We start from the raw sequence: 15969 nt of genomic DNA, 5'->3' as shown, positions 1-15969 counted from the left end.
AGAAAAATGTGCGCTTAGACTCCATGGTGTTGCAAGAAAAAAGGCGAAAACTTAGAGATCATGGATATCTATTTTGATCTTAATCGAGAAGATCTCAGGACTCAGTAAAAAGTATGATACCGTAGCAGTTATCTGAGAATAATGTTAATCCAATCTGAACCAGATTTTCTTTTTTTTTTTTAACAGGACGTTTGAATCAAGTTTTTCATGCTTTATTTGAAAACATGCTGTTTTCCATTAAACCACTGCAGCAAATTTAACAATGCTGACTGGACCTTTTATAGATATTAAAACTGCAAAGATTTGTTTATGCAAGCAGGATGTTCTCTTACATACAGGGACCTTCCAATTACCCAGAATAAAAGTAAAGTAAAAAATCTTGCTGTTATTTTTGTACCTGTCATTTAAATCCCATATTGAAGAGGTTTCTAGAATTTATTTTTTTCATCTGCAGAACATTGCAAACATTAGACTTAGACTTAGACTTAGACTTCTTTATTTGTCATTTTGTATGCACAGGGTGCATACAGAACGAAATTGCGTTACATACAGCTTATGAACGTTGCATTGATATTTCAAATGGCACGAGTTATAGAAAAATACAAAAAGTGCAGCAGTGGTCAAAGTGTGAACAGTGCAGAGGATAAGAGACAGTGTGCAAGTTGCAGTGGTTCAGTGCAAAATGGCATTTGTGCAAAAAATGCGTTATTGAAAAATACAATGAGATGAACAATTTAAAGGGCTAAAAGTTAAAAGTTCAGCAGCATTTGATGCCCGATAATGTGCAATAGGTGCAGAGTTCGGATTGTGGATCAAAGGTTCAACAGTCTGATGGCAGTGGGGAAGAAGCTGTTGCACAACCTGGTGGATCTGCAGCGGATGCTGCGGAACCTCTTTCCAGAGGGCAGCAGGGAGAACAGTCCATGGTGGGGGTGTGAGGGGTCTTTGATGATATTACGGGCTCGGGACACACATTAGACATATTCTGTCCATGGGTGATGTTGAGAAACTAGTCCAGGCATTTTCTACTTCAAGGCTGGACTATTGTAATTGTTTACTATCAGGAAGTCCACAAACTGTAGTTAAAAGTCTTCAGCTGATCCAAAATGCTGCAGCCAGAGTTCTGATGAAAATAGAAAAACAGATCATATATCTTCTATCCTCTTTCCTCTCATTGACTTCCCTTTAAATCCAGAATAGAATTTGAAATCCTCCTTCTCACATATAAAACCCTAAATGGGCAAGTTTCATCTTATATCACAGATATGAACGTTCCTCATGTTCTTAACAGAGCACTTTGCTTGAATTTCTAAAAGTAGAGGGGAGGTAGATCTTTTAGTTATCAGGCTTCTTTGCTGTGGAACCAACTACCAGTTTTAGTCCGTGAGGCAGACACTATGTCTACTTTTAAGGCTAGACATATGGACCCCTTTTTCATCATTCTACCTCATTCTATCTCTATTCTCCCAAATCTGCATAATATGTTAGTTTAATCTTTATGCTCTCTCTGCTTTTTCTCATGGTAGCTTTGCCTCATCTATTCCTTTCTGGCTGTGACACCATCCTGGAGAGAAATATTAGCTGCTGCCATCAACACCTTTGTTTATAGATGTTCTAGATCGGCCTGTTTTTCAGTGTACTCCTGGTTCTCTGACTGTGACTGGCTGGATGTGTTCTCTTCATCCTCTGACATGGGAGCTGGCTCAGAGCTTGTCTGGCTGCCTGTGTGTTTCCTGGACGGAGCCGCCTGTGGAGCTGGTTGATAGTTGCCTTTGTATCTTTGCTTCTTCCTGTATCTATGCTGCTGTCTCTTAGAACCACAGTCGGCCTCGGCAGATGGCAGCTAACACTGGTTTTGCTGGAGCTTTATTCCTGTTAAAAGGGAGGTTTTCCTCTCCACTGTCGCTACAAGCATGCTTAGTGTGAGGGATTGCTGAAGAGTCAATGAGTCAATACAATCAACTGGTTTTCGTTAGATAGAAATATTTGAATAAATTTGACTGTGTGATGTGGTTGAATTGTAAAGTGCCTTGGGATGACATATGTTGTGAAATAGATATAAATGAGTATATAAATAAACTGAATTGAACTGTATTAATAAAGATGTGTCAAAGCTTTAATTCTAGTATTTGTTTTTAGAGCAGCATAATCCAAGACAGAAAAGTAAATAAATACATAAACTTGGACTATCAGGACGGCATTTAAGAAATAGCTGGTAGCCTAGGACAGATTTCTTTTGGTTTGAAACCATTTGATAGGATGTATGAGTTTCCTTTTGGAAAAAAAAAACTTTTTTACTCTGGATAAGTCTAGAGTAAAAAATTTGAAATAGAATTTTAAGTATTAAATTTTTCAGACTTTATTTTTTATTCCATATCAAAATGATAAAAACCAGTATCTTTGAAGCCTCTTTTGCATTGATTATCTATCTGATTTTCTTTATCTTTGCAAATAACATGCTATGCCTTAGAGATTTTGAACATTATAATCCATACCAGATTGTTGAAGTATAATTGCTGCACATTTTTTGAAATAGAGCTACACTAACCTGGTCTAAATACCCAGAAGAGATGGAACCCCAGAACATCACCACGTTTCAGGTCAACACCTTCACTGTGCTAGTTTAGGATTTGTTGAACAGACAGATATTTACACCAAGCCGAGTAAATCAAAAGCCTCAAATGTTTGGAACCTGACAGAAATATCAAGACAATGGGAAATTAAATATTGTTGTATGTAAGGAAAAGTGGCAGAAATTCTTCATGTAGACAACATTTGTTGTAATTACTGTGCCCAGTTTTTGGTGCAGTTTACACTAATTAAGTTGCCAAAGGATGTTGTACTGGTAACTTGGTTAATTCACGCTTTAAATGTTTGCAAATAAAACGCTAAATAATAATAAACTTTGGAAGAAAATCATGTTAAACCCCAGATAAATTTATTTTTTAGCTTAAATGGGACGCTGTGATTAATCTGTGCATATTGTTGTTTCAAGTAAAATGAATAGCTGTTTATGATCACAGCAAATTAGCTGACATGGTTTGCTTAATGTGAAAAGTGTGTGGCACCTGAAAGATATGGGTAAGTGTTTCACACTAAACTTGCTGCCTGCCATTTCAAGTCAATACTCAAACTATCTGAACTATCTTTAATTAGAGCACATCTGATTACCATAATACTGTAAGCATGGCTTACTAAGCGTATAATTTTGACCATTTTCTTAATACTGTTGGACACCCAGTAACTAATACAGACAGTTAAAGTGCATGCTGGATAATAACAAAAGCAGAGCTCTTCCACTTGACTGCAACAAAAGGACGGATCTTCATTTTCTTGTTATAAATCCATGCACTGGTCATGGTGAATCAGAGCTGATTAGGAGAGACTCAAATAGCTCCTGCTGTTCTTTTAATAATACATGGGGCAGCATCAGTGTAGCTGGCAGACAAAATACAACTTGTCATGTCAGTATAATATGAATGCATGAATGCCCAGATGTAATATGCAGAATATGCAGTGTTACAAAATATGTAGATCAGCAATAATCCATATACTCATATATGAGGAAAACAAATAAAAAAATAAAGTCTCACTTGAAAGGTTTCAAGTTGTGTGTTGTAAATCTAAAAACATTCCATCAAGCGATATCTAGACTTTAGAAATGTTGAATCTGCAACAACAAGCCTCTAATGAAGCTGACACTGTTTATTCATTATTACTGCATCAATCGGTTCTACTTGCAGCAAATCTGACTTTAATTGGTTGTTGACTGTGACGGATGAGGACAAGCGAAGGATGCTGCTGCTGCTGCTTTCAGGTTCATATTGCTTTTCAAGTGTATTTTTCTCAGGTCCAGCACTACAGTAGGAAATTAAAAGTAAAAATACAGACTTAGTTAAAGATGTGAATTTTGAACTACAATGAGGCCAGTATCAATGCAGATTGATGCCAAAGGAATCAAACCATTGTAAGAAAAGAAAAACTATTACAGTTCCTTTTAATACAGCTTCAGAGAGAACACACAGACTTCCCTTTATGTAGCTTTTCAGCCTGTAACTTAAGACTGTTTCTTAGTATTGTCAAGGATTCATGCATTGCCTTTTTTTAACGCTGTTAGCATAAACATGTACAGTTGCTCGGTAATGTGTCCCATACAAGCCTTAAGCTTGGACTGAAATCAGATATTAAACTTTTCTGAGGTTGTAGATGTGATAATGAGCCTAAAAAAATAGCCCCAACTCTATTTATTAATATTCAGGTATCCATTTAGATTGTAATAATAGAAGTGCACTCAATCTCAGTATTGTTAACATATCTTCTTTTGCAGATGAACCTTTTGCTGTTCTATTGAAAAAATTTTCAACTTGCTTTTCATAAAATGTATTTTGTGCCCTCCATCTTTTCTTTGGTTGTCTGTTGATTGTTCTTGAGAAAACACAACTTTCTTGCTGGGTGTCTGACTACAGTACTGCGACTGGATGTGATTAAGATGGGCGTGTTTAGGCTGGAAAAGCAAAGATGCTTCATGTGTCTGTCAAAATTAAAACTTTCATTGCACAGCTCAAATCTGGTGGCTTAAGCGGCTAAACGTAACACTTAAGCTCACTTGCAGCGGTCGACCCCCTGTAGCGCTGCACTTCCCCAGTGTTTGCGGTCTTTCCAAGCAGCAGCAGAGCCACAACAGCTTATATTTCTTTTCATTCCTCTAGGTTCAGCTCTCCTGCTTGGTTCTTTCTCTCCGTACCCCTTCCCCATTCTTTTTAGCGACCTGTGTTATAGAGTGGTGGACTTTGGGAGTTTGAATACTTTCCTGCAGCCTCAAGAACAAATATCTTGATTCTTATGGAATATGTAGTAATATGTAGCCTTTATTTAGGTATTTGCAGTAGGTTTTGTGTATTTGCAGCATTTCTCATTTGCTCCATTTAGTGCATTAGTCTTGTATAATCTACTGTTTAATTCATTTATAATCACTTCATAAAACTGGATTTTAAGTTATACAGTATATTAAGCTTCCTTTTACCAGAATAAAGGATCACCTTAAACTAATTAAAAGAAAACTCAGCAGCGAGTGCTACTGCCTCCAACTATGAATGTGCAAAAAGTTGATTTTGCTCTATACCAATACTTTTTTGCCTTTTATGTTCCCAGGTTCACCTGGCTGCTGTCTTCCCCTTAATCTGATTTCAACACTTCTTGTGAAATAAATGTCCTCACTGCTACTCCTGTGAGCTGTCAGCTTTCTTGTGACAGTAAAAAGCAGTCAGTGTCTGAGCTCGGTGCCTCTTTCTCAGCTTGTAATTGCTTCATTAGAGCTTTTGCTGCATTGCTCCCTTGTAGCTTGGGAGATTTAATAAAACTAAAAAAAGTGACTTGCAGACTCCTGTATCTGGGCTGCTGGGTTACTGTTGTGGAATTTTTTTGTAACATTAGGACAGAAAGACAAAGTAGATCAAATAAAGTACACTTCTGGACTCCTGCATTTAAGCACAACATGCAACTAAAGCTCTGTCAAAGCCTTCAGACTGGTGATACATTTCAAGCTTCTACTTAGAGTGCAAAGTAAACCAAGTTAAAGAAAGTAGTGAAAAAGATTCCAAGGGGCAGATGCACAAAGCTGTGCAAATGCTAGATGTTTGCAAACCTGGGGGCGCTTCTAGTTCTGCTGAAAATAGATGGAGTCAGCTACGCTCTGATGACTGATCATTCTGCAGTAAGACAGTTCGCCACCTTTAAATTAACCATGATGCATGTTCAGAAGCAGTGGCGGCTGGCCAATAGGGGCACTAGGCCACCGCCCCACCCACCCAATGACCTTGATTAAGACATAAAAAAAACAAAATTAAATTATAAAATAAAAATATTTCAAAATATATTAAATATTTTTTTGATGTGCAAGATAAATATTTTATCTTTAATAACGAATAAAGCTGTCTCATTTTTTTTCATCAGATTGGTGACATATTTCCACACTAGGACGCAAGAATGTTTGCTCATTGACTCTTTTTAAAAGTTGTACATGCACAGTAGCTCCTCTGCAACACAGACGTATAGGAGCGCTCTGGGCCAACAACGCTTCCCCTTGAGATGAGAAGCTGGAGGTGAAACTGTTTGGACCTAATCAGATTTTGATCAACATCAAAATTGGCTTGGGTAACTGCATGCAGCGAGGCTAACGCTTTATTCTGCTGCCTTGACAGCCTGCCTCCTTTCTCAAACGTCAGGATCTGACCCAGCATATATAAAGACTTTTTAGAAAAGGCACTTTTTAGAAAAGACAAAGAAGCATGAACAATCTGGGATTCAGGTGGAAGATCATATAATTTAGTGTCGTTTTTCTAGGTGTTTCTTAATTTGCATAGTTGCTCTAAAATAAACAAATCCTCATAAAATTAATTGCTTTTATATATTAAACAAATATAAAGCTAACTAATAGCTTCTCCATTATTAAACTGGTACATTATTTTTTTATCATTCCAAAAAAGTTAAGAAACAATACACTAGACTTAGGTTTCCAAGTTTGAAGACATTTTGCTTCCCATCCAGGAAAAAGTACGCGATGCTGGTCGATACCTCTGAAAGGGGGGAGTCATTAGGGGCGTTGTTGGCCTGACTGACCAGGCGAGTTGTCTTGGTTCCCTGCAGGAGTCAACTCTATCGCTGCATTGTAGGTTTTTGAGAGCTGAAACCTGAGTCTACCCCTTCTTATTAAGGTTGTTTTTTCTCTCTTAACAAATATCAATAGCTTCCTTCACACCCTTTCACACCACCTGTCCTCTTTGTCCAAAATATCAACATTCTGTTCCTCAAAAGAATGTCCGTTGTCCAGAAGGTGTGGATGTACCACGGAATCTTGTTGGTAGATCTCCTGTGTTGAGCCATGCATCTGTGGTTGTTTGGTTTCTCAAATATAAATATCATAAATATGTTGCGGTGAAATGGCCACAGTTTCTCCAGCGTGTCCTGGGCCTTTGCTCTTTGGATGCCCTAAGACCTCAGCAGACTCCTCTCAATGTGGCTCTACTTTGATGTCCTCCCTCTCCATCCAATCTCTAAGGAAGCACCTTGCAGATAAAGCCCATTTTTAACCCCTTGTATCAGGATCCCTTTCTTTGGTCATGATCCAAATTCAATGACAGTAAATGTAGGAACAGACCGACCATTAAATCAAGAGGTTCCCTTTTGACTCAGCCCTCTCTCTTAACTCACATAGACCTTTACAACGTTTGAATTGTTGCAGCAGCCACACTGATCCATATGTCGATCTCCTGCTCCATTCTCCACTCACTCATGAACAAAAACCCAAGGTACATGAACTCCTCCAATTAAGAAAGGAGCTTTCCTCTGACCTGAAGGGGGCAAACCCCTATTCTTCAGTTGAAAGCCATTTGGAGGAGTGGATCATCTTTTTTATTCATTAAGAAAAAAAATCGAATTAATATACTGATGCAGAATAGAACCAAAAAAAATCAAAATTCAAGCTTAAATTAAACAAATGCTTTTGTATAAACAACACATTAAAACCAAGAGCACTTTTCAGAATGAACACAGATAGCAGACGATGTAAAACAATGACCTTTGGGTTTATATTCTACAAAAATGTTTGGTTACAGCTGCCTTGTAAAGCTCTGAAGGGCAGGCAGAGTTTCACCAATAAATAGCTGCAGGAAGCAATAAAATCCTGCATAACAACTCATACTACACTAGTTTTAGACCACAGAAATAAATTCATATTTGCTAAAACCGCTGCATTGTCATCTGGGAAATGTTTCCCCTTCATGCAGAAATGTCAGGTGTCTATAGCACCTAAACACATCAAAAACATAAAAATTGAAAACTCATTAATATGTTTAAAGATACCTTTAAGGTTTATCTGGGATATATTTGGATTATAAGTGTATATTGACTGGATAGAGGATTTTCTATGGTCTGCAGGATATGAGACAACAGCTTAGACAGAACACAAGCATGAAGAATGCTGCCACACTGAACCTACAGTAATACTTGACTAAATATAGCAAACAACATGGGGGGGATGGTGAAGGCTGATGACTGAGTGTTTGACCAGAGGAGAAAAGTGTCTGGAGTGTCTGTGCACAAACATAATTACAAGCACAAAGCTGTTGAAGGGTTGGTTTATATGTGCTAAAAGACCTTCTTAAAGCAATATGCATTCTTGTTAGGACATTTCTGTCATCCCTGTTTCTGTCACACTCACGTGATGACCAATGAGGTGGAAAAGAGTAATGTCCCCAGCAGGCCACGCCGGCAGTCCGCATTCTTCCTCTGGCGTTGGTGCATCTCGCCGCCACAGTTGTCGCAGCAGCGACACATGCAGAAGAAGAGCCCCACAACTGGCATGAGGATGGCGAACAGCAGGCCCACCGCTGCACATATGAGGAAGCCTATCTCATAGTAGATGGCCTGGGGTTAATGGGGGAAGAATAGAAGGAAAAGTTATGAGAAATGAAAGGTCAGAGGGGAATTAAAATAAGATGTTTTGGGTGCAGGGAGTTTGGAGGTGAGGAAGGAAATAAAGGAGAGATTAATAAAGGCAAAAAGAAGGATGAGGGAGGACACACAAGGAGGCCAAGGATAAAGTGAGCAACAAATCTAAAAATATCTGTAAGGTCCCTGGGCTGTAAAATCTACTCCTGTCCAAATGATTTTTGAACACAAACAATGAACACAACGGATAACACTTAAACATTCCAAGCTATTTAATTTAGATTTTAGAAAAACATAACTTTTAATAGTATGATAGGATGAGATAAACATTATCACACTACATATGAAAAGTTGAATTTGTAATGGACAGGAAAGTTAATTCTGAAATGCTGCTTAAAGATATAAAGAAGCACCAAAGAATTAGCCAGAAACATAAATGGGATTGTTTCCTCCCTTACTGGTTACAACTAATGAGCAGCAAATGTGTTTTTTGCTTCTTATACTGTCAATGCATCAATGTTTAGAATCTACATCATCTACAAGTAGAATCTACATTATATTTACAACATATTTATATATATATATATATATATATATATATATATATATATATATATATATATATATATATATATATATATATATATATATATATATATATATATATATATATATATATGTGTAAAGCTCTTAGATTAATGACCCTTTTATTCCCCCACCCCCCCTTTAACGATATATAGCCTTTAAAATAAACAGGATTGTAAGCTTACACATGAAAGAAAACTGGAATTCAGCATTAGTTAGTCTGGTCAGGGCAACTCTAAAAGAAAAGCCTCAGAGAGTTTGAATATATTTCAAACAGTGATCAAAAGAATAGCAGCATACAGCATGAGGCATGATGGAGAAAACAGTCAAAGGAATCTGACCAATCTAAGTTAGCCTGCAGTGCTCTTTTCTCCGATGTAATGAGATATAAAGGCTGCAATCCTGATGGAAAACCTTCCTTACTGAAATTTGTAATAAAACAGGGAAAACAGATTCTGAACAAGATTCAACTGGAATTATAAAACTTATTTTTTTCTTTTGAAAGAGCAGAAATCCACATCTAAGTGGATAATTAGCAGATAAGCAGCAGATAATTTAATATGGCACATTATCAGATATTCATCAACGTTCCTAAAATTTTACAATTTTATTTAAGTTAATTTTGTTTTTGACAAACTTAATATGTATAAGATATTAGACGTCATCTACAAGATAAGTTGGAACTGGTCTGTGTGACGGGTTCCTGTCACTTTTGTGAATGAATCCCTGTCTAATTGCTGTTTTCTTCTTGCAGTTGATTGGCTGGGGAGAGTTTAAAAGGATCAAGCCCAACCCACCAGGGGGGGAGGAAGTTTGGGAGTACTCCTGTGTGGTGGCGTGTCTCCAAGCCTCGCTCCCGCTCCTTGGATGTGTCTTTTTGTTTGTTAATCTTCCCTCGGGTTGTTAGGTCTGGGGACCGTTGGCCGGACTGTGCTTTTCCGGTTTTTGGTTGTAGGGTGACTGATCCGGCAAGGCAGGGTGAGGGGAGCGGCCCGAATCCGACGGTCAACTGCTGGCTGGTTCGCGAATGCTCCCATCCTTTTGTTTATTTGTCACGGTTCCCCAGAACCTCTATGTCCAGCCACAGTCTAAATAAAACCTTTGTCTGTGTAACTTGGTCTGGACTTCATATGTTGCGTGCCCTGTGCGGGCCGTAACATATTGGGGGCTTGTCATATTTGGAGGACTTGATTCAGTTAGGATTCTGTGTGGGATCCTTGTGGTGGTCTGGAAATGCGCTTATATTTTTGCTGGGGCGTTGGTTTGGGACGCTCGGCGGTTTTTCCGGCACTTATTGATGTTTGAGGGTTGCAAGGAGCGTCTTTGGTTTTCGTGCTTGTTTTTGTTTTCTTTTGTTGTTTTGTTTTTTTCAGCGTTGTTTCGACTTTTTAGACTGAAATGGAGTTTAAACTGGAGGAGTTTTTGGACAATCCTACAATTGAGAAAATTGACTGTTGTACAAAGGAACAGCTTTTGTTAATTGCTGGTGAGTTTTCGTTCTCCGTTTCTAAACAGTTAAAAAAGGCGGATATGAAATCTGAGATTGTTTCTGCTTTGATTGACGCTGGCGTTCTTCCTCACGTTGGTTCTGATGCTGGTCCACGGGTTAACTCTGATGCTGACAGTAAAACTAACTCTGACCCGGTTCCTCTGCTTGGCCCTCTTGCTCAGCCTAGCTGTCAAACCTGTCAGGGCGCTGGGACTGAAAAATCTTCTTTTGATCTTCGTGAATTGGAATTGCAGCTTGAACTCGGCCGTCTGGATCTCAGACAACGGGAATTGGATCATGAGTTTCAGCTGCGTAAATTGGAAACTGAAGCAAATAAAGAAGTTCGCTTGAAGGAGCTTGAGGTGGGCAGCTCGTCTGCCCCGCGGGGTTCGTCTACCTTTGATATGAGCAAGTGCATTCGTTTGATACCACCCTTTTCCGAAAAGGATGTGGACATGTATTTTGTCCTGTTTGAGAGAGTGGCTACATCATTACAATGGCCAAAACATTTTTGGCCATTATTATTGCAGTGCGTATTTACCGGGAAAGCTCAGGAGGTTTATGCTGCACTTCCGTCTGATGTCAGTGTGAATTATGACTCAGTGAAATCAGCTGTTCTTAAAGCGTATGAACTAGTGCCGGAGGCCTATAGGCAAAAGTTCCGCGGTCTTGTTAAAGCTGAAGGTCAGAGTTATGTAGAATTTGCCCATGATAAGGAGGTCCTCTTTGATCGTTGGTGTCTGGCACTGGGCGTGGAAAATCTCAGTCAGTTACGTGATCTGATTCTGCTGGAAGAATTTAAGAACTGCTTAACAAAGCAGATTGTAACCTATATAAATGAACAGAAGGTTGTTGAGATTTCCAAGGCGGCTGTATTAGCGGATGAGTATGTTTTGACTCATAAAAATGTATTTGATAGGCAGCCTTGTGTGCCGCTACGTAGTGCCCCGCCTCCTGCAAAGCCTAACGTTGAGGTGGAACGCCGCTTTGAAAGTGGAGTTGGTAGGGGGCCAGTTTGTGCTCACTGCAATAAGCGTGGTCATATTATGGCCAATTGTTTTTTGCTTAACAAGAAGCCGTTGTCAGCTACAGTGGCCGCGGCAGCTAAGTCACCCCCAGTCTTAGTTTCCTGCGAGCCGGGGAACGTAGAGCTGGGAATTTATGCACCTTTTCTCATGACAGGGAGTGTCTCCATAGGGGGTGGAGAAGGAGTACCTGTAACAATCTTGAGGGACACAGCAGCTTCTAGATCCATTATTCTTGATAGTGTTCTGTCGTTAAATGATGAGACCTTTTTAAATTCACATGAGCTGGTGCAAGGTCTTGGGATGGATTTTTTACGCATCCCTCTTCATCGCATCTGTTTGGATTCGAACTTGGTTTCTGGTGAGGTGGTGGTGGCGGCAAGCCCAGTTTTCCCAATTAAAGGGGTTGATTTTCTCCTAGGAAATGATTTGGCCGGGGGTAAAATTTTAATTAATCCGGAAGTCACGGCAGTTCCAGTGGTTTCAGGTGCACCAGACGAGTTGCAGAGAGGATATCCAAAGGTGTTCCCCGTGTGTGCGGTTACTCGTGCTATGGCCCGGGAAAATATGGAAACGGGCATCAGTGATATGATCGAAAGCAACTTGGATTCTGCGGGTACGTCGGTGTCTTTCACACCTGTGGCACCTTCATGTGATGTGGGCCAGGGGGAGGCTCATCACGACAACATGTCGAGAGAAAATCTTATTCTAGAACAAAGTCGTGATCCCTCTCTTTTTCCCTTGTTCGACCGTGTTGTCTCAAATGAAGAAATTGAGAAAATGCACGAGGGATATTTTTGTATAGATGGCCTGCTGGTGCGTAAATGGACACCATCACAGGCCACTGCAGAGGATGACTGGCGGACAGTTAATCAAATTGTGGTACCACAGAAATTTCGTCTTGCCATCTTAAGCCTTGCTCATGATAATCCTATGGCTGGTCACATGGGGGTGACCAAAACATATGACCGCATTCTGCGGCAATTTTTTTGGCCGGGATTAAAAAAAGATGTGAGGAAATATTGTAAAACCTGCGGGGTGTGCCAAATCTCCGGGAAGCCTAATCAAACAATTGCACCTTATCCTTTACATCCTATTCCTGCTGTGGATGCACCTTTTAACCGTGTTTTGGTGGATTGTGTTGGCCCTTTTCCAAGAACCAAATCTGGTCATAGGTTTTTGCTAACGGTGATGTGTGCATCAACCCGGTTTCCAGAAGCTATACCATTGCGCAAAATAACTGCGCCGTCGGTGGTGTCTGCCTTGGTGAAATTTTTTTCCTTGTTTGGTTTGCCAAGAGTAGTGCAGACGGATCAGGGATCCAACTTTATGTCACGCATCTTTAAGCAAGTTTTAAAACAGCTTGACATCACACATTGCCGTTCCAGCGCTTATCACCCGGAGAGCCAGGGCGCGCTGGAGCGGTTTCACCAGACCTTAAAAAGCATGCTCCGTGCATACTGCTTCGAGTTTGACAGGAACTGGGATGAAGGAGTTCATCTGCTGCTTTTTGCAGCACGTGAGGTGGTGCAGGAATCACTAGGTTTTAGCCCAGCTGATCTTGTTTTTGCCCATTCTGTCCGTGGCCCGTTGAAATTGTTAAAAGAGAAGTGGATGGGCTCTGACTCACAGAACCTTCTTGACTACGTTAGTGCGTTTCGCTTTCGTCTTCATCGGGCATGTGAGTTGGCTAGAGAAAATCTTCAAGCCGCTCAGAGCAAAATGAAGGGCTGGTTTGATATTAAGGCTAGTAATAGGCAATTTCAACCGGGAGATAAAGTTTTGGTGTTTTTGCCAGTTGAAGGTGCTAGTCTGCAAGCACGCTACAGCGGACCATACGTGGTTGTGCGTAAAGTGAGTGACACAGATTACATAGTTTCTACTCCTGACCGCGTGCGCCGCAGCCGCTTGTGTCACGTCAATATGCTGAAAGAATATCATGAACGAGGTGAAAACCACTCTGTTGCCTTGAGTTTATCTTCTGGTGGTGAGCCTTTACCTGCAGATCCACCCGCAGCACAGTCAGCTGAGGCGAGTTCCTCGGAGGAGCTGTCCAGTCCTGAATCCGATGCTGACCACCCGGAGGAGGCTGTGCTGCGGGGTCGATTAAAAAATTCTGAGATGCTGGTTAACTTGGGCGCTTGTTTGTCACATTTGTCTGTTGATCAACAACAGGACATGGTGGACCTTATTCATTCATACCATGGTTTGTTTTCAGATGTGCCCTCCCAAACGAATGTGTTGGAACATGATATAAATGTCGGTGATTCTCTCCCTATTAAGCAGCATCCCTATAGGGTGAATCCAGATAAAAGAAAACGCCTACAAAACCAAACTGAATACATGTTGCTAAATGGCATTGCTGAGCCCAGTTGTAGTGCGTGGAGTTCACCGTGCTTGTTGGCAGTTAAGTCGGATGGGTCTGACCGCTTTTGCACTGATTTTAGAAAGGTTAACGGAGTCACAAAACCAGATTGCCACCCACTTCCTCGGATGGAGGATTGTGTTGATCGCGTAGGCTCCGCAGTGTTTGTGACAAAGTTAGATCTTCTGAAAGGCTATTGGCAGGTCCCGCTGACTGAGCGAGCCAAGGAAATCACTGCATTTGTGACTCCAGATGCATTCTTGCAGTACACCGTGATGCCATTTGGCGTGCGTAACGCGCCGGCAACTTTTCAGCGTCTGGTAAACACGGTTTTGTCTGGTGTGAAGGGGTGTGAGGCTTATTTAGATGACATTGTCATTTCTTCAAATTCTTGGGAGGAACATCTAGAACAGGTGAAAGCTGTGTTTCAAAAATTAAATGAAGCCCATCTAACTGTTAATCTCGCAAAATGTGAGTTTGGTCGTGCCACTGTGGTTTATTTGGGTAAAGTGGTGGGTAATGGACAAGTGAGACCGGTGGGCTCAAAAATAGAGGCTATTTCAGCATTTCCTATTCCTTCCTCACGACGTGAGCTACAGCGCTTTCTTGGTATGGCTGGGTATTACAGGAGCTTCTGTAAGAACTTTTCCGCCGTCGCTTCTCCTCTCACTGACCTGATGAGTCCAAAGGTTCCATTTAAGTGGTCACCTGAGTGCCAACATGCGTTTGAATGCGTCAAAGCGCTCCTGAGTAATGCACCGGTGCTTGCCGCACCAGTGTACACGATCCCCTTTAAACTGGCGGTGGATGCCAGTGATACAGGAGCTGGGGCGGTTCTTTTGCAAGATGGCTCAGATGGGATAGAACACCCTGTGTGCTATTTCTCAAAGAAATTTAATAGGCACCAAAAGGTGTACTCTACAATAGAGAAGGAGGCACTGGCGCTGATTATGGCTTTGAAACACTTCGAGGTCTATGTGGGCTCCTTTAGTGCCCCAATTGTGGTTTACACCGATCATAACCCGCTCGTCTTTATTCAGCAAATGCGTAACTCCAATCAACGGTTGGTGCGGTGGGCCCTTTATCTTCAGTCCTTCTGTTTAGAGGTGAGGCATATAAAGGGTAAGGATAACATCTTGGCTGACGCACTGTCTCGCTCCTACTACTGATGCTGCATGATGACTCAAAGTCCCCGTGCAGCATTTAAGGGTGGAGGTGTGACGGGTTCCTGTCACTTTTGTGAATGAATCCCTGTCTAATTGCTGTTTTCTTCTTGCAGTTGATTGGCTGGGGAGAGTTTAAAAGGATCAAGCCCAACCCACCAGGGGGGGAGGAAGTTTGGGAGTACTCCTGTGTGGTGGCGTGTCTCCAAGCCTCGCTCCCGCTCCTTGGATGTGTCTTTTTGTTTTTGTTAATCTTCCCTCGGGTTGTTAGGTCTGGGGACCGTTGGCCGGACTGTGCTTTTCCGGTTTTTGGTTGTAGGGTGACTGATCCGGCAAGGCAGGGTGAGGGGAGCGGCCCGAATCCGACGGTCAACTGCTGGCTGGTTCGCGAATGCTCCCATCCTTTTGTTTATTTGTCACGGTTCCCCAGAACCTCTATGTCCAGCCACAGTCTAAATAAAACCTTTGTCTGTGTAACTTCTGGACTTCATATGTTGCGTGCCCTGTGCGGGCCGTAACAGTCTGTCATTTTTTTTTGTTAAGCTCACTCAGGTTTAGGTGTGTTATTACAAAAAACTTTTCTGGATAATAAATTGTCTATTATTGTAATAAATGTTGGTATTAAATCCAAAAATGCTACCACATTGCATCTGTCACATTTAGGTTTGAAAATAAATTCCATATCTGTTTTTCTAAACAAAACTTCAACAAGCTGTTAGAGTTCTGGTTCTGTTATGTTTTTTTTTCTTTTTTCTTTTGGATGTTCAGTTTTGCTTTGCTCCTTGTTTTCTAGTTTTTCATGGTTTAATTCTTATTTTATTGTGTTCTTTGTTTTTTTTCTCCGTTTCTGTCTTAGTCTTGGTTCTATTATGTTTTCTTTTGAGTGTTGAGTTT

General features: G+C 40.8%; 1 protein-coding gene across 2 annotated transcripts in view; it reads right to left on the bottom strand.

Annotated features, from left to right (window-relative positions):
- The window catches only part of prom1a (prominin 1a), a 143212-nt gene that overhangs the window by 45351 nt on the left and 81892 nt on the right, over window positions 1-15969 (bottom strand). For both annotated transcript variants that reach the window (XM_038307956.1, XM_038307963.1), the window contains exon 17: window positions 8219-8424. In XM_038307956.1, the coding sequence (XP_038163884.1) occupies window positions 8219-8424 (206 nt within the window). The remainder of the gene's footprint in view (window positions 1-8218; window positions 8425-15969) is intronic.

This window comes from Cyprinodon tularosa, unplaced genomic scaffold (genome assembly GCF_016077235.1).
Source record: "Cyprinodon tularosa strain WSP-4 unplaced genomic scaffold, ASM1607723v1 ctg117, whole genome shotgun sequence".
Lineage (NCBI taxonomy): Eukaryota > Metazoa > Chordata > Actinopteri > Cyprinodontiformes > Cyprinodontidae > Cyprinodon > Cyprinodon tularosa.
The sequence above is the reverse complement of the archived record's forward strand: the minus strand, read 5'-3'. Positions and strand labels throughout refer to the sequence as shown.